Here is a 12,664-nt window from a genome sequence, read left to right on the forward strand (position 1 = left end):
CTGACTCGAAATTTGCGGGTGTCTTGGCACTTGTCCGAGTCGCTGTTTTGGATTTCGGCCTCCATTCTTGGCTTGGTTTTGGTGGTTTCTTGGCTAACTTGTCTTCCTTCGTGTCTTGCGTCTTTCGTGCTAAGGCATGCGCGCGTGCGGCACATGCACGGATCTTTTAGATGCGCTCCTCGAGAGTTGAACGGGTCCTTTTGACATGGACCCATTCATTAGCTGATGGTTTGGAGAAGGGGCTATTTGCTTGCTGTTGAGGTGCTTGGCGCTACCTGAACTTCAGATCCGCATGATAACGGATCCCGTCAACTGGCTCTAAGGTCTTGGCAAGCTGACGTGCGAGGCGTTGGCATTGCCTCTGACCATCCCTCTTTATCAGAATTAGGGTGCCTTCGTTAAACAGCTCCTGGACTGAGTATGAGTCATTGTGATCTAAAATCTAGGCTTCATTGAATGCCGAAGGAACGTTGCAAGGGGAAGCCTCAGCAACAATTAGGCGAGAGTCATCCCGAGCCTTCTTTGATGCCGATATCTTTCTGTACTTGCGGGACGAGGAAGATCTTGATGAGGATGAGGAGAGGTATTCCTCGAACTTGGCCTGATCGAACTCGTACTCGTCTCTTCTTCAACCAGGATGTTGATCTTCGGTTGCGACACGACAGTCTCGATAGAGAGACTGTTGGCTCCCACTGTGGTTGCCAGCATGGTTGCGTCGAAAATTGGTTTATTCATTATTATTGAATCTGTTACAATCGTTTATCGATTACAAATTCAAAAAAAGAGAAAAGTTGATCTTTTTATAAGATCTTCTTACACAATGAAAAGATAAACAAATATAATCTCCTTAAAACACACGCATAGGACGTTTATCACCCGCTGCTTACGTGAGATCTTTACCTATGCCAGGGACGCATTAGTCTGTGGACCGCCGCGGATCAGATTCGGTTGATATAAAAGTTGATTAATGCTCTTGCTACATAAAGGAAACAACCGCAAAAGTGGTAATCTCGACCAAGCAAGATTACGACTCTTCTCGAGATAAAAACTAAGTTTGATCCGGAGGAAAGGGGGAACGGGCCTCAGATCCTTCGAATAGCTTCCTCTTTATGCTAAAGTTCGCTAAGATCTGCTAGCCTTCCTTTGAAATTCGTGCTCCACTCTTCAAGTTGACAGCACCTCATCTCTAATTTCAGATCTGTACAAATGAAGGCCCTAGGCTTGTATTTATAGGCTTTAGTTGTAGCATTTTCAAATGAGAACTGATAATTTGACGTTATCTGCAGTTAACAACCGCTTAACTACATTCAGGGATAGTATTAAAACAGTTGGGAGGCTCAGAAACGACCAAATTCTGAGAAATCCCATCAAAAACGTGTTTTCGGCTCAAAACTGTGCGAGCCACCATTTGGTGGCTCAGCATGGTGACCATTTGGTGGCTCGGCATGGGGGGAGCCACTAGAAGGTGGCTCGGCCATTGGCCGAGCACTGCCTTTGGCCGAGTCATTTTGGTGCGACTCGACTGCTAGGGTCTGTTCCGATTTTTGGGGTTTGACTTATTTCATCGTTACACACGTTTCATTATTTTGCTGACTTGTGTGCTTCACCGATTTGCTTCATTAACTTGGATGTGGCTGATGAGCACATGGGCCACTTGGCGGTGGCTGATGAGCGCGCGGGCCACTTGGCGCTGGCCGGTGAGCACGGGCCAGTGAGCACGCGGGCCACTTGGAGGTGGCTGATAAGCATGCGGGCAACTTGGTTTGCCATTCCGGTGGCTTGTTTCTACGTCATCAACGGTTCTCTGATTCGCTTCATGCGCTTGTTGGCATTAGATAATCCTCCTTGACTATAATAATGACGTTCATCATCTTCTTTCCATCTCGAACAACGTACTGGAACCTATAGATAATTTTTGATGCCTACAGAGATAGCTTGGAAAGTCGAAACCACCTGTTCTTTGATTACAGTTATTCAAGTGAAGTGTGGAATTATATCATGAACTGGCTTCAATTCTCTTGGAAGTCTTGCGATTGGAGGCTTCTATTGGACTGGTATTGCGCAAGACTGAGGGGAAAAAGATTTAAACAAGGGATCAAGCGCATGGCATTTTCTGCTACAATTTACAAGATATGGGAAGAACGAAATGGCAGGTTTTTTCAGCTTAAGCACAGAAGTGTGGAATGTTTGATCAAGATTATAAAAGATGGATATCCTGATCACAAATCTGAATTCTCCGATCTTTGTTGAAAACAGAGACCAGTTATATTCCTTGTAAAGGCTCTGTATATGTTCTTCTCTAGAGTTTTGTTTTCAGGTTTTGATATCTCAAATATCAATTGAGATCTTGATGTACATAAATTCTCATATTGGCAATGTATAAATTTTTTTTTATTGACAAAAAAAAGAGTTTGTTTCCACCATGGATCATCTTTAAGATTTAAACCATAGTTGTGCGATTCCCTAGACCCCTTTTCGAACAGTTCATGCGAACCGATTTCCAGTATATTTACAAACCAATTCGCTCTGATACATGAATTGGTTCCCCCAAATTAGCGTACTGCTTGTTAAGTATGAGGGGACCAAAGTTTATCTACAAGTATGTTTTCATGCACATGCGCTTAGATTTTTTATATGTTTCGATAATATTATCAAAAGTATTCTCTCAGTAAGTGAAAGTTATTCAAAGTTAATGACTAATTCTATATTATTATTTCTTTAATTGATGTTGTTAAGAAGATTTTGTCTCGGCCTATTAGTAGCTCTTCAGCTGAAGGAAATTAGAGTATTTCTTCCTACATAAGTGTGAAAATAGATAGATTAAACAGTGGAAGGGCGGATAAGTTAGTATTCATCCATGCAAACATTCATTTCCTATCATGATTTTGTGAGAATTACAAAGTTGGTCCATATAAAAAATGAGATATGGATCCCAATAATGATAACTTGGAGAACTCTTCAAGCTAGTTGGAGGAACTTAGATGGAATTGTTTGGACTCGGATTTAGTAAAAGATGCACTTGATGTGAAGGGGAAGAAAGTTGCAAAATAGAAAAAATTATTAAGAGGTCATCTAGTATTTAATATTTTAAGTTTATGTATTTAGAAACTATAAAAATAAAGTATTGAAGTATTTAGTATGAAAAAAATATTAAAATGCATAATTAGTTTTCTAGTTTCTAATTTTCTATTATACACTTTGAAAAATGATAAGCATACCCAAAAAAATTACGTTGTATCATATACTGAACTTGCATATCGAAACAAGCTACCCCTTGTCGAATCCAAAATTTTAAAGTCTTGAATTGTGTACCCAAATTTGTACAACGACTTGCCACATAATGCGAACCAACCATGTAACTATGATTTAAACCATCACGTTGAACTATATAAAATGTATTTGAAGAAAGCATTTATATTTAAGTAACTTAATTCTAACAAATTAATCACCATGTAGCGTCCAGTCTTTCATGCTGTAGGTTTTAGTTAAATAATTAAGCTATCTAGAAACTGTTGGATATTTTTAAAGAAAATGCAATTTTGCCTTAATAAATTCTAATAAATTTTTGTAATTAAAATATGCAATTAAAATATGTTTTAATGTGTTTTAATTTGTAATTAAAATGGGCATAATGACTATACATTATGACGAACGTTACGAAATTTATTGAGGGATTTTGTAACGGCTCTTTTCAACCCCTATATAAACAACATATGTTGAGCTCAAGAAAAATGAAGAAAAATGTGGAAAACTTATCTTGTTTTCTTTTCTCCTCTACATATCATTTTCATCTATACTTTAGTTTTACTTTATGGGCAACTTCTTCATCTGAGCTGAAGCTCTGCACTCTCGCCCGAGTGCAGAGGCCGGGCCGTTTCCGGGGGTTTTTACCGCTAGGAGAGAAGGGATCATCTGCGCCAGGGCGATAGGCGGGTCCTCAATCTTCTAGAGCAGTGTTTGCACGACTGCTCCCGTCAGGCCTGTTTCTCTAATTTATATTATCTATCTTTGATGTATTATTTATTTAATTTCCGGGTTTAAATTCATGCTATAATCTTTATTTATTTGATAAATTTCCAACAATCTAGAAGATTGAGATGTTTATAGCTTTTGATTTAAATCCGGAAAAATAATTTTTACAGTTACTGTTCATTCGAGATGGTTACTGTTCATCCGAATTTAAAAAAAATTAATAATAAAATTGCTACTAAATTGCTTATCTATTAATTAACTTTTTGTTTAAAAAAAAAAGTTTTTGTTACTGTTTACCTAAAAAAAAAAACAGAGGGAATTTTATAGTTGTTGTTAACTATAATTATATTTGTTTATCTATTAGTATTATTGATTCGATGTTATAAAATTTGAAAAAAAAAATTGTAACTGTTACTGTTCATTCCAAAAATAAAGATTGTACTGTTCATAAAAAAAAACAGTTTTTAATTTTATTTTAAAAAAAACATTACTGTTCATTTAAAACAATTTTTAATGTTTAAAAAAAAAATTTTACCGTTCATTTATTTTTAATGAACGTTACTGTTCATCTTTTAAAAAAATTGGTGTTACTGTTCATTCATTTTAATGAACGTTACTGTTCATTTTTAAAAGAACGTTACTATTTATTTATTTTTAAGAATGTTAATGCTCATTTATAAAAATGTTGTTACTGTTCATTCTTAAAAAAAATAACGTTACTGTTTAATTTTAAAAATGATGTTACTGTTCATTTATTTTGAAAACGGCACTGTTCATTTTATTTAAAAATTTACTGTTCATGTAAACAGTTTTGGTTATTTAAAAAAAATTTAATAATTAAAAAAAATTGTAGTTAAATATTTCTTTTAATTCAATTTAACAGTTAATTACATTTGTCTTATAGTTGGTTTATAATCAATAATTATTGTAAGTTACGAATATCAAAGAACCTTTATTGGTTTCTAAAAGCCTAGTTTATATTTGTTAGAATCATCTAAAACCTACCCTTATTCCCTTGTGTTAGTGAATATGCACGCATTTGAAAAATGCTATAAATTTGCAGCAGTGTATATTTTTATTCTTAAAAAATTTCATATGCATGGTTTTGACAAGAATAAAGAGAACAAACTCTGGATGCATAGATGCTTTGAAATATCTGGATTGTTTTGTTTATGGTTTAATGCTTTCATTTCTTTAAACTATGAATATGGTACCTTCTATTATTAATAATTCCATACTTTGAAGTGCTTATACATCTAATAAGCTTAGTACAGAAGGTGGTAAAAGTGAATGCAGATTTGTTCAGCAACTTAAGTGGCAGCTGTCTGCAGCAGATGAGTTTTACTCTCAAGACATGAAAATCATGAGGTTCGAACATCAATAGGTAAACCCCTCCTCGGCCTTATCCATCATATGTTTGCAGTATAATTGCTAGGCAATTTAAATGATTGCAGGAAATAATTTAAAGTTTCTATATACTGTTAAGGAACAAAAACTCATTGAGTGAACCGATTCAAGTTTTCTTGGATTAGTTGGTGTCTAAGGCAAGGTTTAAGGGTTGCGTAACGCGCTCTGCAAGGAACGAGGTACTTAATTGATCTTTGATCAACCTCTATTACTATCCTTACCTGGCTAACTACCCGGGTAAAACTTTAATCTTTTCACTTTAGGAGTTTTGGTTTGGAATAAGAGGACCGGAATTATGAGAACAATTCATATGCATTTATTTAATTACGCTTCTTGCATCATATATTGCCTAATGATAAATGATCAATATATAAGCGAACCAAATCAAAGAGGTGCATTTTTTTAAAAAATTTTATTTTATATGGTGGATTATATTTCAAATCTTCAAATGTAAAGTTCATCTCTTTTATTGCGTTATGATGGATATTGCAATAAAATGTTCATATGTCTTTTGGATAACTTGCATTTGTTACATGATTAATTACAAGGTTTTATGCAAGAATACACTTGTAAAATTTAAAGCACGTATGTACAAATATTATTATTATTATTATTTGTATAAGAGGTGGTACTAGAAAATGGAAACATAAATTTGGAAGGTCTCTTTTGTAGACAACCAATTTAAATTTGGAAGGTCTCATTTGTAGGCAGCCGATTTAAATTTGGACGGTCTCCTTTGTAGGCAACCAATTTGTAACCTCTTATAATAGATTAATTTTAAAAATTTTATGCATTTGAATTATGAAGTATGAAATATATTTTAAGCTACGAAAATATTTTTAAGATACGAAATCCTATTATGCTCTGCATGTATCTATTATTAATTTCATTCATGTATGTGCATATGCATAACTGCAGAATTTTTAGTTCCACATTAGTTTGAAATGTTCAGATATTAAGGTCAATCTCTTCAGACATAGACTATGGTGAAGTTTTTCCTCTCCGCTGCTGTGATGAGATGACCAACGGGTGAGGAATCGTATTTATAAGGGGGGGTGGGGGGATGATGTTTGATTGGGTGATGGGGGTGGGCCGCGGATCGGTGAGGTGGGCGATCCGTGGCCGTCGGTTTTATCGGAAATTGACGGACGTGATTGGTTAGGTGATGTGAACGCTAGCTTTGAGGGCGGGGATCGGTGAGCTGGCGACTAATAATTCAAGCGGGAATGGGCGGGAGTACGAATCTAACTGGGTCCTTTGCTTTTCGAGATTTTTACATGAATCTAATTGGGTTAAAATTTTCCGGTAATTACTAATTAGCGATTAAAATTGTTTCTCGTGAATCTAATTGGGAATTTAGTGTTTTACCTTTATTTATTCGATTCTGATTTCTATTCTAAAATAGAATCGGACATCTTAAACACGGTGAATTTAACAGAAAAAGAAGGTAAAAAACATATGTGATGTTAGCATATAAGTGTTGCCAAAACTAATAGAAGATATATGAGTGCAAAGCAGATACATTAAAGGTGCATGTGTGCTGACTAGTCTAAAAAGACTATTTGGGCGAATTTATGTTTAACTAATTGTTATGTTATTCTCATACGATTAGAGTACAAACTCATTGTCAAACAACGGACAAGTGTGCTACATTCTATGCCCCAATAAACTTGGCAGCCAGGGACCAGTAAGGGACGACCATTCCGTTGACTCGACGACTCGACGTTTCTTCATGTCGACTCGAAAAAGGGAACTTGTCGACCCCCTTTTGTGTTGGATATTTTTAAAGAAAATGCAATTTTGCCTTAATGAATTCTAATAAATTTTTGTAATTAAAATATGCAATTAAAATATGTTTTAATGTGTTTTAATTTGTAATTAAAATGGGCATAATGACTATACATTATGACGAACGTTACGAAATTTATTGAGGGATTTTGTAACGGCTCTTTTCAACCCCTATATAAACAACATATGTTGAGCTCAAGAAAAATGAAGAAAAATGTGAAAAACTTATCTTGTTTTCTTTTCTCCTCTACATATCATTTTCATCTATACTTTAGTTTTACTTTATGGGCAACTTCTTCATCTGAGCTGAAGCTCTGCACTCTCGCCCGAGTGCAGAGGCCGGGCCGTTTCCGGGGGGTTTTACCGCTAGGGGAGAAGGGATCATCTGCGCCAGGGCGATAGGCGGGTCCTCAATCTTCTAGGGCAGTGTTTGCACGACTGCTCCCGTCAGGCATGTTTCTCTAATTTATATTATCTATCTTTGATGTATTATTTATTTAATTTCCGGGTTTAAATTCATGCTATAATCTTTATTTATTTGATAAATTTCCAACAGAAACTTTGAGAACTCATAAGCTTATTCTTCATTAAAAGTTTCATGTTGTATAGATCAAGATGTATAAATGATGCATACTATCTATATAGGTGAATAACACTTTATGATTTGGCAGATGAAAACAAACTTCATTTGTAGAGAAATATTACAAAGCTTTGGCCATGCATATATGATATAGTATATAATAGTAGTATATAATATATATATAGTTGATTCTTCATTAAAAGTTTCATGTTGTATAGATCAAGATGTATAATATGCATACTATCTATAAAGGTGAATAACACTTTATGAATTGGCGAATGAAACGAACTTCATGTTGTAGAGAAATATTACAAAGCTTTGGCCATCAGCATATATAATATATATATATATATATATATATATATATATTATATATATATTATATATATATATATATATATATATATAATATATATATATATATATATATATATATATATAATATATATATATATATATATATATATATAAATTATATATTATATATATAATATATATATATATATATATATATATATACGTGTGCCTTTTTTACGGTGTGTGTGCTCGATTGTGTTCATTTTACATATAAATACATACATATAGGTTTGTCATCGATCTAGGGATTAATTAGTTTACTGTAATGATCAAGTTTGGTTTATTTACCCAACAAATGAAAGAGGATACAAATTTGTAGTATAATCTTAAAACATTTCACAAACAATCTTTTATATGTGTGTGTGTGTGAAAGGTCATAAAGAAATAACATACTTGGAAAAACAAATTTCAAATAAAGGTTGGTTGAGTACATATTATGCTTAAATTGAAAATACTATACCCTGAAAATAAATTTACATACCTTGGATATGAAGAACTAGCAATAGTTTTCTGCCCGTATTTATTCCATGCTTGACCATCTTCATCAGGTTTAGTACAAATGATCCGCTGCACGTATTCATCTCTAAAAAAGGTATTATTATTATTATTATTATTTTCCAAAAGGAAATATTAGTCAGAAAATGTAATTTGTTGTATGAATTTTACATTTTACCTGTATCAAAAGGTGAAGTTGGTTTTAAAGTTCTGGTCTCGTTCGTATAAAATAGGCAAACTATATGCACAAGCATAGCAAAGAAAACTCATGGAAATAAGAACTTGTATAATAAGATAGCAACTTAAATGAATACACAGGCTTATATGATCCATTTCACCGGCACATACTATTTCTTTTAGCAGAACAGACTTTAGTCCCTAAATTAAACCACGATTGAACCTTTAGCACATAGCTATAATTAAACATTTTTGTACTAGTTATTGATTTTAAAATTAAATGACTAATATTGAATATTAGTTGTAAGGAACTACCGCATGCAGTCTATTTTGAATCCATGGCAGTTAGCCATTACAATGAAAAATATAGATACTAAACTAAAAGAAGATCCGAAACTCTTTTATGTGTTTCAGAAAATCAAATGAGCATTAAGATGATTTTTAGCACTAAGGCACTGAAGTAAAGTTGACCATACAATTAAAATAATCAAAGTATGCAACATTATTACCTGCCTCGCAATAACTTGAGCACCCAAAACAATTATGGCTTGAGAGACTAATTATACTTAAAAACTCATTAATATTTCAAGAAAATGTGAAATTCATAAATCAAGTGTAAAAGCATAACATCCTCTCAACCACTTCTAAAATGTAGCGGAGAGAACAAATTCTTATTCCAAATGTATATTATTTACTTGACTTGTGTGATCTGTCTTGAGTTGAGCGCAATAAGAGTAAGTGTTACAATTTAGAATGAATCACAACCATTTATTAAATAATAGACAACTATAACCAAAGAGTACACTGGCATACTCTTCATTACTTTTTGATAGTATTGAACATCAAAATTCTTCCAAATTAAGGATAAAATATGTATGCATATGAAAAAACAGGAAAAGAATATTGTGTAAAAAGCAAAGAAGTGAAAACTCTGTAAAACAAAAAAGTGTACCTGTGTACGTAGTTTGTTAGACCAACCTATACAGTTGTAAATACATACATCTGTGATGAACAACTATTACCCCATGTGACATTATCTCACTCAGTGGTAAAAAAAAGTGATTTAATTATACAGTGTAGAGAAGCTGGAAATTTAAAGGTACATACATCATGGTTTCATAAATGCGCCAAGTGTTAGAATATATTATAGATTTCATGATAGTACATTAGATTCCATGATATACAACCCTTTAATAGACAAAAAAGAGTGTATATATTTGAATATATGTACTTCTATAAAGAATATTCTTGTTCTAATAACGTTATTGTACAACAGTACTTATTACTGAAAAGAATTTGAAGAAAAGTAAAAGGAAATGTTATAGTCAACAACAAAAATACTAATCTTTTATCCCAAATTTTTAAGGTGATTGGCTCTATGAATCATATTCTTACATATATACAGGTCTGTTAAGAATTATTTTCCCCATTAAGTTAGAGAAATATAAACATGACTAATCAGTTTCCCTGGAAAAAACATGAAATCTGTTACCATAAAGTTTGTGACTACTGAAATAATTCTTTGATATCATAAAAGAAAGCACTAACTTTACTATTCTTTGATTTGTTTCCCTTAGATTCTTAATTAGCTAGGGTTTTTCATGTCCAAAAGTTCTTGATTAATTAGGTGACATAATTAGATCGAACATGATTTAAATTATATATGACGTACTTTGTGGACACATAATAATAAGCAAAAAGTTAAACATATCATCTCCTATGGAAGTTGTTAATTTGGGTGTAATTTAGAGGCAAACTCCATCTTGAGTTTGTAAATTTTCTCACTGAGAAACAAATTAACCAATGCAATGATCAGGGAAAGATGCAATGTTATTGTATGAAAAAGAAAGGAAACAAAGTAATGCACGATAATGCTCTTGGATGAAGAACTATTATACACCGTACGTTTAAATTCAGATCTAAAAACAAAGGGTAAATTACTGATAACGCTCTCATCTACATATTCATTAATTAACATTTATCACTTTGTTAGCATTTAATGCCCTTTCTTCCACTAGTTGAGGGATGTTAACTGCTGTTGTCGGTATAAATTAGGGGTTTATATATCTTCAATTTAGACAAAAATAAATGATCAGTCAAAGAAACAAAGAGAAAACTCACCTATTCCTACCGCTTGGACCTCGATTGCTGATGTTAGGGCTAGGGCTAGGGTTAGGGTTAAGAGATGCTTCAAGATTTCTAGTCTCATTACAGTTCAAAGAATCGAGGGCTCTGGTTAAAGAACTTGAGATCTCTTCCATGAGAACATCAACTGTATCTCTGTCGCTTGACGATCTCTCCAGTGTTGCTCTCAGCTGTGATATCAGTGCTCGGCCCCGGAGGATCTCTCTTCTTGCTGCTTCATGATCTGAGACCGGATCCATGGATGGAGATGACCTTGTTGACTCCATTAATTATTATTTCCTGTGCGGTCTTTTTCCCTCTCTATTTAAGATCTAAGGTTTTAGAGCGTGTGTAATATGTGAGTACTCTTATGTCACAAACCAGCTGGCTATTACACTACTGGCTTGCACTGGCATTCATTAGCCTTTCCCACATAAATATTGTGCAGTTTGCATTAATCTAACCTCCAATTTACAGTCACATGTGGCATAAGTATAGCTTGTCCTGCACGGATGTCCGTCTCCCGGGGGTGTGTTTGACAACTCCACAAAATGAAGCTAGGATTGATCCTAGTCTCATTTTTAAAAAAATTGTGTTTAGTAAGAGATTAGGCCAACGCTGGCCTAAGGAAAATTAGGCTAAATTTGGCCATTAGAACTGGTTCTGTTTTGGCTCGGCAGCATAATTATATTGTGGTTGTCAAACACATTCTTAAAATGTATTTGAAAACTCCGAAGAACTAATTTTAATGGACACAAGTGTGGTCCAAGAAGTAGTTTTTTTATAGCATTTTGTTTCACGAAACTTTCGTCAAATTTGAACTGATCTTTTTTCACTTGAAATTCTAGCCTTTAAGCAAGTTTTTTTTAGACCAACTCCTACATGGACCACCAAGTTTTTTTTTTTTTAACAAACCCCTACATAGACCACCTCTAGTCTACTTAAGGGAAAACTAATCCTGACCCAATCTTGTTTTGAATTTGCCAAACATGGCATTAATTAGATACAGGATGTGATTCGGATTTCTTCGCAAAGTGTTAAGTTTCTGAAGGTTAGCTCCATAGTTAATTTGTGTTGGGCTAGTATTGGGCTTGACTGCGTCTAGTTCAAAATGTAGATTTTTAGGCGTACCTCGCATCAATTCAGTTCAATTGATAATTTTATTTCCTCAGCGCATTGACATGATTGGTACCAACATTAATGAAAGAACTATTAGAAAGAAATATGGTTTAAAATGTGTAGATTCAAGACTCAATTCCTTCACAACCAGCGAATTCTATATGTGTGTGTCTATATATATATATATATATATAATTTTTGTGTATCATTTTTTTATCAACCATGTGATGAATGAAACCTTTAAACAATCTTAATTAAGTTTCTTGAGAGCAAGTGCATACCGACCAGTTGATGCGATTAAGCTTTGGTTTATATAATTGTAAAGAGAATTGTGTACTGTTAAAGTTGCAACCTGTCATTAGACAAAAGCAAAAGGAAACTCGCTCACCTTTACCCAGAAAGACGTTGGTCACATGCTCTTCAACTAATCTTCTATAGTATCACGTTTGTAAATTGAGTTTAACTTTAGACACATTTCTAAAGAGAAATTTAAAAGCATTTTCTTAATGTTATCCTAGTCGATCCATGAGAAAGTGATTCAATACATAAACTGTAACCATCCATTCTTACTGTAACTTTAGAATTTTAGTACTAGGAATGATTCTTTAAGACATTATATCAGGACAATCTATAGATTCAAATCTT

The 12,664-nt window shown here is 33.6% G+C and overlaps 1 protein-coding gene across 1 annotated transcript in view; it reads right to left on the reverse strand.

The window, feature by feature from the left end:
• LOC109846776 (probable WRKY transcription factor 46) overlaps positions 1-11,256 on the reverse strand; it is a 14,248-nt gene extending 2,992 nt beyond the window's left edge. Inside the window, exons 1-2 of the mRNA XM_020416023.1 lie at positions 10,898-11,256; positions 8,586-8,687 (exon numbers count right to left, since the gene is read on the reverse strand). Of these exons, the coding sequence (XP_020271612.1) occupies positions 8,586-8,687; positions 10,898-11,187 (392 nt within the window). The 5' untranslated portion in view covers positions 11,188-11,256. The remainder of the gene's footprint in view (positions 1-8,585; positions 8,688-10,897) is intronic.

The sequence above is a fragment of the Asparagus officinalis genome, chromosome 7 (assembly GCF_001876935.1).
Source record: "Asparagus officinalis chromosome 7, Aspof.V1, whole genome shotgun sequence".
NCBI classification, from domain to species: Eukaryota; Viridiplantae; Streptophyta; class Magnoliopsida; order Asparagales; family Asparagaceae; genus Asparagus; species Asparagus officinalis.